This window comes from Myotis nattereri (genome assembly GCF_964212035.1).
Source record: "Myotis nattereri genome assembly, chromosome: 3".
NCBI classification, from domain to species: Eukaryota; Metazoa; Chordata; class Mammalia; order Chiroptera; family Vespertilionidae; genus Myotis; species Myotis nattereri.
Genome location: NC_138077.1, coordinates 200,531,932 through 200,547,133, shown reverse-complemented (window position 1 = coordinate 200,547,133; position 15,202 = coordinate 200,531,932). Strand labels below are relative to the sequence as shown.

The following is a 15,202-nucleotide window of genomic DNA, read 5'->3' as shown; positions in this document are numbered from 1 at the left end:
AGGGCAGAAGGACACAGTCTAGCAGTCTGGGCAGAGGTTGCATCAGCCTGAATAGTGCCTGGGGGCAGGGGGCCCTGCTGGGAGGGCAAAGGCTGGCTCGCTTGTCCAAAGACCAAGGAAGCAGAGCCCTGACCACAGGAACGCAAGGCCAGAAAGCTGGGCCCTTGCTGGCCTCCTCGTGCCTGGGTGCTGCCTTGCTGTTGGACCCTACACAGGCAGCCTGCTCCTGATGAGCCTCAGTCTTTCCATCTGTGCAATGAGGGCACTGAGCTAGGCTGATCCCAGCTCCAGCGGCCCACCCTCAGGCCCCTGCTCCTCCTGCTTCCCCGGCCCTGGCTGTGGGTGGCCACATGCCGTCGTGCAGAAGGAAGTCCCTTTGGCTGGCACTGTTGGCCTCCTGGCTCCTCGGCCTCCTGGGAATCTTACCCCTTCTCCGCCTGGCGGTACCCACCGGACCTCGGGCGGGGGCCCCCCAAGGCTGGCCCCGCTGGCTAGATGCAGAGCTCCTGCAGAGTTTCTTGCAGCCTGGGGAGCTCCCAGAAGATGCCCCTCAACTTCGTCGAGCCCCCCGGGGTGGCAGCTGCGACTGGGGAGCTTGCTTTGATACCTCGAAGTGCGGGAGTGGTGGCTTCAAGGTGTTCGTGTACCCAGCGGCTGAACCCATCTCTGAGATGCAGCACAAGATCCTGGCTTCCATCGAGGGATCCCGCTACCACGCAGTCAGCCCTACCGAGGCCTGCCTCCACCTCCTCAGCCTGGACGCCCCGGCTGGAGCATGCAGCCTGGTGCCCCCGAAATGGAACGGGGGCAAGAACCATCTGGTCCTGCAGCTCCACCCGGCCTCCTGCTCTGGGACCTTCCAGCTGGGACGGGCAATGGTGGCCGAGGCCAGCCCCACGGTGGACACCTTCCGGCCTGGCTTCGACGTGGCCCTCCCGCTTCTCCCTGAAGCCCACCCGGTCCGAGGCGGAGCTCCTGGCCAGCTGCGGCAGCACAGCCCCCACCCCGGGGCGGCGCTGCTGGCCCTGGCGGAGGAGAGGGGCGGCTGGCACGTGGCAGCCACCGACTCCTCGGCCTGCCCCTGGGATGGGCACTGTGAGCAGGACCATGGACCGGAGCAGTAAGTGGACCTTTCCCTTCGGGGGCTGGATGGGAGGGACTGTAATGGGAGCGAGCCCCGAGGCCAAGGTAGAGGGCAGGAGTGAGATGGGAGAACCAGCTACAGCAGGCGGGAGTCAGGCTAGACGGCAGAGCACTACCACCAACATGGCGACTTGCTGCAAGAGGTGTCCCAGGCAGGTTTTGGAGTCTCCCTCGGGGATCTTTAAAAACGAAAACCATGACTCGCTCTTACTCTTTTTATCTTATTCCAATTTAGTATTTTATTTGACATAAAATTCTATCGTGTGTGCTCTGTGCTAAGCACTTTCATAAATCATGATTCTAATAAGATAATACTGATTGCGATCATTGTTTGTGTACCAGCCTCTGAAGCTCAGAGAGGTCAAGTCGTTTGTCTGAAGCCACCCAGCCAGAAAGAGAACAGCCAGTATTTTCATTCAGAATTGCCTTCAGCATTAGAATTCTGAGTTTTAAGGAAGAGTTTATGATCAACCCCTCAGAGCCACAGAGATTAGTCGCAGATGGAAGCTGCTCTTATGTCTAATTTTGGGGATTAACCTCTCCAGGAAACAGCCTTTGGTTGTAACAAGTATGAACTAGGCTAGGCTTGCAAAAGAACTTCCTGCTAGTGAGAGTCCTAATACATATAAGGAGCACCAGAGCCTAAGGGTCGTGGAGGGCTCTTTAGAAACTTCTCTCTACCTGGGCTATTCGGGGTGACATACCTTAGGTCAGTGGCCGGCAAACTGCAGCTCGGCAAACCGCGGCTCGCGAGCCACACGCGGCTCTTTGGCCCCTTGAGTGTGGCTCTTCCCCAAAATACTGACTTCTGCGCACGGGCCATGAAGTTTCAATCGCACTGTACGTGCGCGCCCGCACGTGGTATTTTGTGGAAGAGCTGTACTCAAGGGACCAAAGAGCTGCATGTGGCTCGCGAGCCGCGGTTTGCCGACCACGGCCTTAGGTGATATAGCAATGAGCCCCTAAACACCCTAACCCCTCTTCACCCCCAGGAAGCCAGCAGTATCCAAAGGCTGGCTGGGCAGGCAAGAATATTTTCATATATAATATGAATATGTTCATTTTCATATCAATCCTGAAGTTGTCCAGGGCCCCCAAAGCAGAGGATTCCCTCTCCTTTGCTCCCTCTCCCAGGCACCTCCTGTCCTCTCCTGGAACAGCATGCGCTATTCTGAGCTCCACTTCCCTCCCAGGAATTGCTCACGTGGCCACACTCCACTTTTGCCCCTCCTTGGGGCTTTTGGGGCTTCTCTCAGCCAAAGGACACTTGTGGGAATGAATCCCCCCACCTCCTCTAGGGAGCACCCCGGCCGGCAGAATTAGCCCCATCAGCTCAGCTCCCACAGCCTTTCTGCCAGGAGCCACCCCTGCAGTTACCTGAAAAGTCAGGATTCCCCCAGGTACCTCCAGCCCAGGTGTCACCTTTGGTGACAAGGTTCTCCAATCACCATGCCCCATGTCACTCTTCTGACTCGGCACTTAGCTACTCTTGCTTACAGAAAGTTCTAGCAGACGTCAGTTGCTGCTGAAGGCAATTGGTTATCGGTGAGTCTGAAAGCTATTGCAGCCTCAACTCTGAGAAACGGGAAGTTAGGGAACTGCACACAGTGGGTAAGTGCTCACTAAATGTTCCCCGATTGATCCAAAATTGGCCAGAACTGGCCAGCGTTTTCGAATCAGCTTTCTAACCCTCTGAATAGCATTTTTGATAAGCTTATTTCCAAGGTATCACGCCTGGCAGGCTCCAGTACTGTCCCCTGAATGTCAGGAAGTTCTGTCTTTGGCTTCAGCCCACCCGTAGGCAGCAGGAGTTCTAATCTCTGGGGTAGTTAGAGCCTCAGTTTCCCTGAAGTGCCGGACAGGAGAGGGACAGAGTCACAGAGAGAGGCCTACAGCCCTGGTTCCGCCCCTGGAAGGCAGCCTGAATAAACAACCGCTGGCCAGAGAAAGAGGCGACTCACAGTCCCTGCCACTGTCCCACTTTCGCTCAGCTGGCAGGAGCGAGGAGGAGGGGAAGAAGCGAGTATTTGGGGAAAGCTCGCTCTGGGCTTGGGGCTGTGGGTAAGTCAGGCCCAACCCTCTGAGGCACCCTCAAGGGAGGCATTCGTATTCCCATTTCCAGGAACAGGAAACTGAGGCTCAGAGAGGCGGAGGGAGCCAGCCAAGGGCCCTTGGTGACACGCTCCTTGATCCACCACGGCCTCCCTCCTGTTCTGACCAGGCGCTTGGCGCTGGGATGAAACCCTGCGCTCTGGCCCCAAAGCCCGTGTTTTTCCACCTTTGTCCAGCAGGCTCCTGTTGCCGGGGAATAAGCCTCTACCCACTGAAATTGTTACTTGCTTTATGAATAGGGAATTCATTCGCATGGCACAAAATTCCAAAGGCACAAAGGGGCATACAGTAAAAACTCCCTCCCGCCCCGACGCCGGCCACCCCGCTTTCCTTCCTGGAACCAAACACCGCTGCTCCTCTCGTGTCTTTTCTGAGGTGCTCTGTGTGGGTACAAGCAACATGTGTCCATGCTCTCCCTGTTTTTTATTTATTTACAAGTTCAGTGCAGGTTTTCAAGTCCCCTGGGCACAGGGGGTGCAGTGCCCAGGGCCCATGATACTTTTGGGAGCCCGTGAAAAAAAATTTTTTTTTTTCAAAATCAGGAGAAAATGAACTTGAGGGCATCTCAAAGTAGGTAGAGCCACACTGACTCCAGCCTTGGGCACTAAGGCCCTGGGACCGTGACAAGCATTTACATGGTCACAGAACCCTAAGATTTAATTGGCAGTTACCACGATGACCCTTCCATCACACACACACACACACACACACACGCTCATCTAGCCTCTGCTTGTTTACCTCTATTGATGAGGAACTCACCACCTCCCAAGGCCACCCACTACTGGCTACTTACAAGCAGCTCCGTTACTAGAATTTGTGTTGAAACTGACTTTTCAGACGTTGGATCCATTGGTCCCGGGTCTAGCCTTATGGCACACTGGGAATTCATTCATTTAGCACCTCCTGAGTGCCCACTCTCTGCCAGGCACTCTGCTAGGTCCCGGAGATACTGAGATGAGGGAGGCACAGCCCTGTCCTCACGTAGTTCGGTCTTGTAGGAGAGATAGACAAGCCACTGGTTATAACACATTGTTATGCAGAGAGAAGCTATGCAAGCTGCCTGCCTGGCTCCTGTACTTCAGAGCTATGTGACCTCTGTGGGCCTCAGTTTCCTCATCTGTAAAATGGGATCCTAACATCACATACCTACCATCTCATAGGGTTGCTGTGAGAATGAACTGAGCTAATGAATGTAAAGCACAAAGTATGTGCTCAATAAAGGTTAGCTTGGCTTATTACTACTCCAGTGCACACGGAGGCTGTGAGGCAGAGAGGAGGGAGCCATCTCTAGAGGGATCAGGAAGGCTTCCTAGAAGAGGTGATGTCTTTGCTTAGATATTAAGATCAAGGAGGATTCCTTGGGCTGCCAGGCAGTGGAGGGGTGCTCCAGGCTGAGGGAGAAGGACATGCAGAGAGGGAACTGCTGCGGCTGATGAGGATTGAGGGGTGTAGTTCATTCCACAGGCTCTCGGTTTCTGGGTTCTCTGAAGCCTTGACCTCAGGCATTTTCAATCCCTTAAGGCTTCACTGGGGGGTGGGGGGTGGCTATAGCTGTCTGGTGCTGCCCCTTTTAATGAGGTGGAGAGTGTTCTGTTGTTTAACTTGTGGCTTCTTCCAGGGAAAGCCTGGCGGACACCTTAGCACTGGAGGAAGAGGGCTGGGGTCTCTCGCAGCAGCTCTGAGTAGTTCAAACAACCGGGGCCCAGAGTTAGCACCTTGATTCTAGGTCCAGCTCTGCCCAACTCTCGCTGAGACCCCGAGCTCCTCTGAGTCTGACTCAGTCTCCCCATCTGTGCAATGAGAGTGGGTCCAGAGACTACGACCCCCGGGACTGCTTCTTGGAGGCTCAGGCTCAGGACCAGCTAGGCTGGACGGAGGAGGATCCTGGGACCTCTGGGCCCAGCCATCAGTCCTACTCTGAGCAGGCCTGTGAGCCGAGTCCTGCCTGCCCGCCGCCCCTTCCCTCCCAGCAGCTCGGTCGTGGGCACTTCCCTGGGTGGGCTGTGCCCCCCCCACCCCCGCCCCACAGGCACTCACAGCCCGAGTGTGGCCCTGGAGCTGGGGGAGGAGGTGGGAGGAACAGAGGAGGCCTGTCCTCTGGGCAAGGGGGCCTCTGGCAGCAGCTTCCTGTGTGGTTCCAGGCTGGGGGCCCGGCCCACGTCCGGACAGAGGAGCCTTTCATGGGGCTGGTTCTCAGGAAGGGGGGGCAGTATGGGAGCCACGCAGGTGAGGGCTGCCTGAGAGTCTGCGTGGGGCAGAGCCGTGGGAGGGCTAACACGTGTATGTCCAAGTCAGCCTGGGCCTTGGAAAGTCAGGCACCACGGCCTCCCATTTTGCAAATGAGGAAACTGAGGCCCAGAAAAGAGAAGGGAGGTGACTAAGACCAGCCAGGGCAGAGGCGGAGCTAGAACCCTGGGCTCCAGGTGTGGGCGAGGGGCGAGTGCACGTCAGTGTGCAGCTGAGTGTTAGCCTATGAGAGCATGTGTTCGTTCATGGTGAATTTGGGAGTGTTGGTGTGGGGCTGGGTGTCATGAGGGAGCCAGGTGGGGGAAGGGCAGTTGTCTCAGGCCTCCTGTGCCTCCTTAGGACCCCCCCTGGGGCAGCGCTGCCCAATGCCACCTTCTGCCTCATCCCTGGCCGCCGCCGTGCTGGTGCCTTGCGCTTCCTCCAAGCCCTGCAGGTACAGCCCCAACTTGAGCATTCCCCATCTCTTCCCCCCACACCCCTGAGCTGCCTGGGTCTCTGGGCCCCGGGCCAATGGTAGGAGAGGTGAGCTGCTCTTTACTCTGGGGCTCAGGTGTGCCTGTGTCCATGGTCATCTCATCCTCTGCACAGCACCCACACTCCCCCAAAAACACTTTTCTCCTCTTTGCTTCTTGCCCCCAATAGCAGCAGCTGCTGACTTGGAACTGGGAGGCGGGTGAGGGTGTGCAGGGTGGGGCTGGGCCCTCCAGTGACACCCCTGCCCCCCAGGCTGGCTGCATCCCTGTGCTTCTCAGCCCTCGCTGGGAGCTGCCCTTCTCCGAGGTTATCGACTGGACCAAGGCGGCCATTGTAGCAGACGAGAGGCTCCCACTGCAGGTAGCTGAGGGCCCTGCCCATGGGGTGGGGACTGGACCCCGGACATGGGAGGGACCCCAGGATCCCAGCCCCCAGGCTAGCCTCAGTCCTCATCTAATGTGATATACTGACAATCCCCCCCCCCCGCCCCCCCATCAAGCCTCTGGGATTCCATAGGATCAGAAGGAGGCAGACTCCTGAGGGTTCTGAGAGCAAGTCCTGAGCCGCTGTCTGCCTCAGTTTCCCCATATGTACAATGGGATAAGTTAGACCAGGTGATTTCCATGGGCTCAGCCCCACTGGGCCATGACTACTTAAATACCCAATTTAAGGGAAGACCGCATACACACACACACACACACACACACACACACACACACACATCAGAATCGGAGCGCCTCCATGTGGCTTTGGGTGGCAAAGGAAAAGACAGTGACTTTTCCATCGGATGAAGCTAATTTTGCCCAACTCTGAAAAACACGTGTGAGCCTTGAATCTGCTGAGAAGTGAGAATGGTGTAGAGCAGGGGTCCTCAAACTTTTTAAACAGAGGGCCAGTTCACTGCCCCTCAGACCGTTGGAGGGCCGGACTATAGTTTAAAATAAAACTATGAACAAATTCCTATGCACACTGCACATATCTTATTTTGAAGTAAAAAAACACAAAACAGGAACAAATACAATATTTGTATTTGCATGTGGCCCGCGGGCCGTAGTTTGAGGACCCCTGGTGTAGAGAGTTAATAACATCTACTCTTCACTGAGCCTCTGCTGTGTGCTCATTTAATCCTCACAACCATCCTATGAGGCAGGTACAGCTATCCTCCCCACTTTATAGATGAGGAAATAGGCTCCGAGAGGTTAAGTAAGGTGTCCACCGTCAGGTACTAAACGGCATGTACACTCAGCTCTCTGTGACCCTTGAACTCCATATGCCGTTGCCGGGGACTTGACCACGGGTGGCCGTGGCTAACGGGAGACCCACGGAGAGAGGGCTCAGGTTCCCTGGCCGCCACCCCAGGCTGTCCCCACCCGAGGGTCAGCAGGGCCTGAGGAGGCCCCATGCCGGCTCCTTTGCTCCCGCTGTGGCCCAGGTGCTGGCTGCCCTCCAGGAGATGCCCCCCACGCGGGTCCTCGCCCTGCGTCAGCAGACCCAGTTTCTGTGGGACACCTACTTCTCCTCCGTGGAGAAGGTCATCCGTACCGCCCTCGAGGTAAGGGGGGCTCCCCTGGTAGGGGCTCCTGCCTCACCCCTCTCGGGGCACCTCCTCCGCCTTGTCCGGGCTTCCCCCTTACAGGCGCTCCTGGGATGAAGCTGGGACTGGAGCTCTTGGATACGTTCCTTCCCCGATGATGGCCTCAGTTCCCCCTCTGTACAGGGACAGCTGTGGCATGTACCAACTCCAGCTGATAGGTCCTGGCTGCCGGGGGCTGTGCTGGGAGGGGCTCTGGGGCTGGAGAGAATGTCAGGAGCTGTTAGTGATGTCGGTCATGGGTGAGGAAGGAGAGGGAGGCAAGCGCGCCGGCATCTGCCAACTGTGGGCACCATCCCCGAGTGCCCCCGACTCTGGACCTCTGCATCTGAACCCTCCTGTCCCCAGGGATCAGGTGATGCAACTGCCACCCCCACCCCCAGCTTTAAAGGGGAGGAGAGGGAAGGCCAGGTCCTCGCTTCCTCAGACCCCGCCCCTGCCGCCCTGGCCACGCCCTCTGCAGAGCCTGCGTTCCTTCTGCAGATCATTCAGGACCGGATCCTCGGAGCATCCGCTCACCCATCGCTGTTGTGGAACAGCCCCCCAGGGGCACTCCTGGCCCTGCCCACGTTCTCCACGAGTCCCCTGGACTTCCCCTTCTATTACCTACAGCAGGGTAGGTCCTGGGGGCGGGACAACCTGAAGTCCCCTCATCAACTCTCCCCGAGTTCCTCCCAGTCTCAACCACAGAGCCCCACCAAGGCCCTCCCCAAGTCCCCAGCATCTCCTGGTTCCCTGGGTCCCTAACCCAGGTCACTCTCCAGGGCATTCTGTCCCTTCCCACCCTAATAGCCTGTGTCCTTCCCCCAGGCTCTCGCCCTGCAGGCAGGTTCAGCGCCCTCATCTGGGTGGGGGCCACAGGCCAGCCCCCCCTGAAGCTCATCCAGGCAGTGGCAGGCTCCCAGCACTGTGCCCAGGTCTGCCCCCTTGCCAGCTGGGGTCCTGGGATCCAGGGTGGGGGGAAAGGGCAGGGCCCTTGAGGATACCTAAACCCCCAAGATAACCACCATTTTGGGGAGAGGAGGCACGGGGAGGACTTTCAAGTGCCCTTGCTGCCTTTTTCTGTACGTCCCAAGTTTCTTTTTTTTTTTTATTTTTTTAGTTTTTATTGATTTTTAGAGAGAGAGGAAGGGAGGGAGAGACAGAAACATCAATGATGAGAGAGAATCATCGATCAATGGGCTGCCTCCTGCACCCCCCTCCCTACTGGGGATCAAGCTCACAACCTGGGCATGTACCCTGATGGGGATTCAAACCGGTGACCTTTTGGTTCATGAGTCGATGCTCAACCACTGAGCCACACCGCCAGGCAAGTCCCAGGCCTCTTACACTTTCCCCCCACCCTCTTTTCTACCTCCCCATGGAAATTGATGACTTTATCTAAAAAGAGGTGCCTCTTGAGGAGGCTGGAGAACTAAACACACTTGTGTTCACTCAATTATTCACCCAGCAGTCACTTTCTGAGCACCAAGCCCTGGACTTGATGCTGAGGATACAGAGAAAAAGCAGGAAAGGGTTCTGCCCTGAGGTTCAGGTTCACTTAGCATTTCCTAGTACACTCACTGTCAAATGTCACTTCCAGAGAAGCCAGATAAACTCCCTAGAGTACTTGCAGAGCAGGGAAGCCATGAGCTCAGCCAGGGCAGATGGAGTGGCAACAAAGAGGGGACATTGAGCTGGGCTGGGAATGATAATGGAGCAGGACAATGAAAATCTTCGAGAAGATGGGGGTGGAAATGGGGTCAGGACCCTGGCCAGGGGCTACCACCGCCTGAGTTCTAATGCCACAGGCAGCTACCTCCATGTCCCTGGAATTCCTGCCCTCCAGAAGCCCAGAGGCAAGAACAGGGCAGTAATGACAAGACCTTGGCTGCAACTAAGCTCTTCCCAAACTCACATATTTCTTCCATCTGAGAAAGGTGGCTCCTGGGACCTTACTGCCCCGGACTTCAGTAACACCCCCCTTTCCGCCTAGATCTTGGTTCTCTGGAGCAATGACAAGCCACCCCCACCCAGTTGGCCTGAGACAGCAGTGCCCTTGCTAGTCATCGAGGGGCACAGGAAGGTACAGGATGGGGAGGGGCACGAAGAGGTGGGCTCGCCCAGCAGGAAGGCTGGGAACTGGGGAAGGCTGGACTTCATGAAGAAATCAGACAGGAGGTTTTGGCTACAGACCTAACAGGCCTGATTCTCTTCCATCCCTGGCCTTGTGAATTGTGCTTCCAGAGAACTGGGGTTTTATGAGTTGGGAGTATGTTGGATGTTTCAGATGAGGGACAGAGGAGAAGCCTGGGGTCCTGAGGAAACAGCCAGATGGCAGCAAATGGGCCAGAGCGGGTGAACCTGGGATGGTCTGAGTCACCTGCTTGCGGTGTGGTTCTGGGCAAGTCCCTTCATCTCTGGACCTGTTTCTTTCAAACAAAGGCGGTTTGACAACCCCGCTGGAGTTGAGGTCAGCCTCCAATGAGACAAGGGAGGAATTCTGAGGTGTCCAAACTGAAAGGGCCCCCAGACACCACTGTCCCCAAAGAGGAAACAACTCCAGAGGTGGAAGGAGTCTCAGGTCCGAGTGCTGCTGCGCAGCTTGTTTTCACTGCCCGCCCTTCACACCCCGCCCGCCCCCCTTGCAGGTCAGTGCCCGCTTCTTCCCGCACAGTGCCATCAGCACCGATGCCATCCTCAGCCTGGATGCCCACAGCAGCCTTTCCACCAGCGAGGTGAGGACTAGGCCCCAGAGGAACCCAGTGTGGGTGGGGACTGAGCCAGAGGGCCCTGGTGGCTCCTCAGATTCCCTGAGAGGGGAGGGCCAGATGCCAAGAGGCCCAGCCTTTTGCTTTGATACCACCCCAGCAAGTCACTCAGCCTCCACCTTAGAAACCGAATAGCTTTCCACAGACTCTTTCAAAAACATTATTTTCAGCTCCCAGCTGAAAAAGTTCCCCTAAGCATCCTCCCCACCCCCCACCCCCCCATCAGCCAGGCTGGCTTTGCCTCCATCTCTCTGGATGTTCCTGCTCACACCTCACTCACATATCTCCCCAGGTGGACTTTGCTTTCGTGGTGTGGCAGAGCTTCCCGGAGCGGATGGTGGGCTTTCTGACATGGAGCCACTTCTGGGATGAGGCCCAGGGGCGCTGGGGCTATACCGCTGAGAGGGTCAATGAATTCTCCATGGTCCTCACCTCAGCGGCCTTCTACCACAGGTACAGGTGGTAGCCCTGGCACCGGGATCAGAGGCTCTTTACACCAGGAGCAGGGGGGCATGGGAGCGAACACAGCAGTCATCCTGGAGCCCAGAGATCCAGGTTCAAGGCCCAGATCTGCCATGTCCCAGCTGCGTGATGGGCGAGTCTCCTCACATCGCTCTCTCTTTTTAAAATATATTTTTATTGATTTCAGACAGGAAGGGAGAGGGAGAGAGATAGAAACATCAGTGATGAGAGAGCATCATTGACTGCCTGCCTCCTGCACACCCCGCACTGGGGACCGAGTTCGCAACCCAGGCATGTGCCCAGGACCCTTCAGTCCGCAGGCCGACGCTCTATCCACTGAGCCAAATGGGCCAGGGTCCCCTCACTTCTCTTGAGGTTCAGCTTCCTCATCTCTATAATGTATTCACCTCACAGGGCTGCTGTGATAATCACATGATAAAAGAAATTTTAATAAATTTTTTACAAAGTGTGTGTGATGAGCTGGGGAGCTGCACTGGCACCCAGTCTTGGGGCAGGGACTGAACTCTGAAGGGCTTCTTTAGAGGAGTTCCTTACCCGTGTTTAAACCAAGCATGGACCGTCTTGCAGGGGATTCTCAGGAAGTGAAGAATACCCCTAATGTCTGTAGGGCCAGTAGGTCCTGGGAGTGTGGGAGGGCTCATCTGGAGCCGCCTTAGCCTAGTTAGTCCACATCCTTCCAGAAGCTGGCTTTGGGCTGCCATGTTTGATGTCCTTGGAATTAGCTGACCCCCCACCCCCCAATTTGGCTGAGTTCATTCCTGGGGTGGGGGCCCAGGGAGCTGGGAGGGAGGGGCAGGAACTACATACACCACTGGCTGCAGACCAGCCACAGAGCACAGAACAGTGGAGAGCGGCTGGTACTTGGGGCGGGGCCCTCTGCAGGGGCCAGGGCTCGGGGAAGGGAGCGGGGGTGGGGGGCGTTTAGCCAGAGGCTGGGAGACTGGGGTCAAAGGGAGAGTGACGTCAGGACGGGAAGAACAGAATTGGGCGGTGGCCTCGGCTCCAGCCTCTCCCTGCCTCCCCCCGCGCCCAGGTACTACCACACCCTCTTCACCCACTCCCTGCCCAAGGCTCTGAGGCGCCTGGCGGAGGCCGCACCCCCCTGTGTGGACGTCCTGATGAACTTCCTGGTAGCAGCAGCCACCAAGCTGCCCCCCATCAAGGTGCCCTCTGGGAGGCGGCACGAGGACGCCAGCCCACCGCGGGTGAGGATGGAGGGGGCAGGTCGGCACCGGGGGGAGGCGGGAGGGAGGGCTTCCTCTCACCGGCCAACACGAACTCTTTCTGCTGCGGGGTGCGGGGTGCGGGGTGCGGGGGAGAGGCTGGGTCCGGAAGGACGGGAAACTCGGACGCATTTCTCCTCGCATCTTAGGTGCCTGGGGACCTGGGGCCCGCAGCCCGGGACTGCATCGACCGGGTGGCGGCGGGGTTCGGCCACATGCCCCTGGTGTCCTCTCGCCTCCGTCTGGACCCAGTGCTCTTTAAGGACCCGGTGTCGGTGCTGCGCAAGAAGTACCGGGGCCTGGAGAAGCCCTAAGGGGGGCGCACCGGACCCCGCCCCGACACCCGGAGCGCCGAGTCTGCTCCGAGGGGGCGGCTCGGCTCAGGTGTCCCCGCCCTGGAGACATCCACGGACCCAATCAGGACGCTCAGCGGCCAAACGTCAGCCCCCGATTGGCCTATCATAGAGCCGGGGGCGGGACCTCGGCCCACCCTCCAGCCGGCGGCCAGCTTCTGTTCGCAGGTGCAAGGCATTAGCTTGTGTTAGTGCCTTTGCCCGGCAGGCTCTCTGCCGAGCTGACGTCTAGTCTTCAAATCTTCGCCTCCCCCGGGGTTTGCCCGACCCCCATCCCCTCTCCGGGTCGGTTGGTCTCCTCTGCGCGTTCACAGCCCGGTGTTCCTTGCCGCGTACACCGCCAGCCCCTGGACGGTCTGGACGCCCCGGTCGTGTCCTCCTCTCCCTGGCCTTGCAGGCAGCGCTACGAATATTTGACGAACAGGTAACTGGAAGAGACATCAATTGCGGGCCTGCCCTGTGAGGACGGTGCCGGGAGTGTGGACAGGATGTGCCGAGTAAGAAGACACAACTCCGTGCCCACCCCTGTGGTGCCTAGTCCGTCGGGAAGGCCGCTATCCGCAGACGCCGGGGTTGCCAGGCGCAATCCTCGCGTCCCAGCGATGGAGCAAAGAGGCGCCGGGAAGGCCGTTTCTGGGCTTCTTTCCCGACCGGCGGAGCGAATGGGGAGGGGAAGAAAGGGACGAGAAAGCAGGCGATCCGCCCCCGCCGGCCCGGGACCCTCGGCTGGAGCTCGGCCGTCGCCCTGCATTACCAGCTCGGGCCACTAGAGGTCAGCGCCGCTCCGCGCTCCCTCCTCCGGGAAAGGGCTGTAGCTCTCAGCACCCGTCTGGTCCGAGAGCGATCCCGGGCACTAGGCGGCTTGGGGTGCGCAGCCTGAAGTCTGAACACGCAGGGAGGGGGACTAGCTGGAAGAGTGGGCCTACGCTTTGGCCCACACACTTAGGACTAAGCAGGGCCATCTCTAGGTGGGAGCAGAAACTGGAGTGCCTGTAGGTGAACGTGCAGCGGGGAGGGGACGCTGAGTTCTCCGGGATTCATCCACCTGGAACAGGAATTATCGCTTCCGAAATACAGCGCCTGTCCTTGGCCCCTCAAGCCGAGGCTATAAATACCCCTGCAGCAGCTGCACGAGGGAGGAGCCTGGGGAGGTTTGGCCGGGGCGGAGGGGGGGGGGGCGCGGCTCTAGAGGGGTGGGGGCAATGGGTCCAGCCCAGGTCCAGGGTGTCAGGTGTTTTTCTGCTTTGATGGCCTCGCCGCTTTGGAAACTCCCGTGACCAGCTCGCAGGCCAGAACACGCTGTCCCCCGGGGCCTCTCCAAGGCTTCCCATCCCCACCCTCCAGCCTGACCTCTGCTCCCTGGGGCCAGTCACAGCTGGGGGTGCTGAGAAGGCTCTCCCTTGGAGGGCATGGGGCTGCTAGATTCTTGAGGTGGAGGGGGCACTGGGAGGGAGGCAGCCTGGCCCAGGATCAAGATCAGCTGCTGAGAGTGGGAGAGGGAGCACACAGCTGCAGCCCAGGCAGCCTTCCCAGGGTGGAGGGCTCTGAGTGCCAGGCCAGCCAGGGGAAAGAGTCACCTTTCTCCACCCCAATCACAGCTGCGGCAACCAAAACACTGAACTGCCTTGGCATAGCTTGCCCGTGGGGAGGGCACCGCAAGGCCCAAGGACTCACACTGTAACAACATGCAGCTCAGAACAAGTCCCCAGCCCCTGCTGTAGGGGGAGGCCTAGGGGAATGAGGCAGAAACCCCAGACCTGCCTCACACAGGCTGTGTGACTTAAGGCAAGTGACTCAACCTCTCTGAGTTTTCTCATCTGTAAAACTGAAGAATCCTGCCCAGCCAGCGTGGCTCAGTGGTTGAGTGTCGACCAATGAACCAGGAGGTCTCGGTTTGATTCCCAGTCAGGACACATGCCCAGGTTATGGGCTTGATCCCCTGTGTGGGGTGTGCAGGAGGCAGCCGATCAATGATTCTCTCTCATCATTGATGTTTCTATCTCTCCCTCTCTGAAATCAATGGAAACATATTTTTAAAATATATAAAATAAAAAATGGAGCATCGCAATGACTGTCTTGAGAGGGGTGTAAGGACTTGCCGTAGAGCAAAGCTCAGGATCCAGGTTGCTGGGGCTGTGGCTGAGCGGGAAGGGGGTCTGGATTCCCCAGAGGCCAGGGTGGAGTGGAGCACGCCATCAGTCATCCTCGCACCCCCAACTCCAAACCAACACAAAGTGACTCCCGCTGATTTCAAGGGCAGAAGAACCCACTGGCCTGGGTCACGGGCAACCCTGGATGCCAGTGCTGGAAAGGCACAGAGATGTCATTTCACAGATGAAAGAGGCTCAGAGAGAAGGTGAGTGACCCGCCTCCCCTCACCCCCCCCCACACACACACCCCCTCCTGCCACGGTCAGGAGAGAGTCAAGACAAACTCAGCGCTGCCCCTGGGGAGGCCCACCCGGCTCCTCACCCAGGCAGCCTCAGGCTGCATCTTTCCAGGATAAAGATCAAAGTAACCCTTCACTGGCCAGGTGCTTCGCAGACTCTGGCTCCAGTCCCCACAACCTGTGAAGTAGGGGTTAACATTCTCCGAGAATCAGGGCACAGCCAGGCTGACTTGCCTAAGGGCACTGGCTGGCTATGGCGGACGGACCACTAGGCCAGGGCACGCTGCCTTCTCTGTGAGCCTGGGGACAGGTCTCCCCCTGCAAGCCACCCCCTGAGTAAGGAACCTTCACACCCTCCAGGAAGCCATCGGCTCCTGTCCTGTCCCAATTGTACAGCCACTCTGTCCTCCATCCCCAAGTTCAGAGTTTGTCCTGTC

The 15,202-nt window shown here is 58.1% G+C and overlaps 1 protein-coding gene across 1 annotated transcript; it reads left to right on the top strand.

Annotated features, from left to right (window-relative positions):
• Nucleotides 1-14,442, top strand: EXTL1 (exostosin like glycosyltransferase 1). The gene is made up of 11 exons (XM_081085239.1): nt 1-1,120; nt 5,842-5,935; nt 6,229-6,336; nt 7,409-7,528; nt 8,051-8,183; nt 8,378-8,484; nt 9,543-9,632; nt 10,198-10,284; nt 10,610-10,770; nt 11,834-12,005; nt 12,173-14,442. Exons 1-11 carry the CDS (start codon nt 351-353, stop codon nt 12,335-12,337), a joined length of 2,007 nt encoding a protein of 668 aa, XP_080941365.1. The 5' UTR covers nt 1-350; the 3' UTR covers nt 12,338-14,442.
• Nucleotides 14,443-15,202: the final 760 nt, after the last annotated feature.

What these genes read in the sequence shown, in the direction of transcription:
- EXTL1 (XM_081085239.1), top strand. Translation starts at nt 351, where the DNA reads ATGCCGTCGTGCAGAAGGAAGTCCCTTTGGCTGGCACTGTTGGCCTCC. An exon ending in CAGGACCATGGACCGGAGCA is followed by an intron (nt 1,121 to 5,841) that starts GTAAGTGGACCT and finishes GTGCCTCCTTAG; the next exon opens with GACCCCCCCTGGGGCAGCGC. An exon ending in GCTCCCAGCACTGTGCCCAG is followed by an intron (nt 8,485 to 9,542) that starts GTCTGCCCCCTT and finishes CTTTCCGCCTAG; the next exon opens with ATCTTGGTTCTCTGGAGCAA.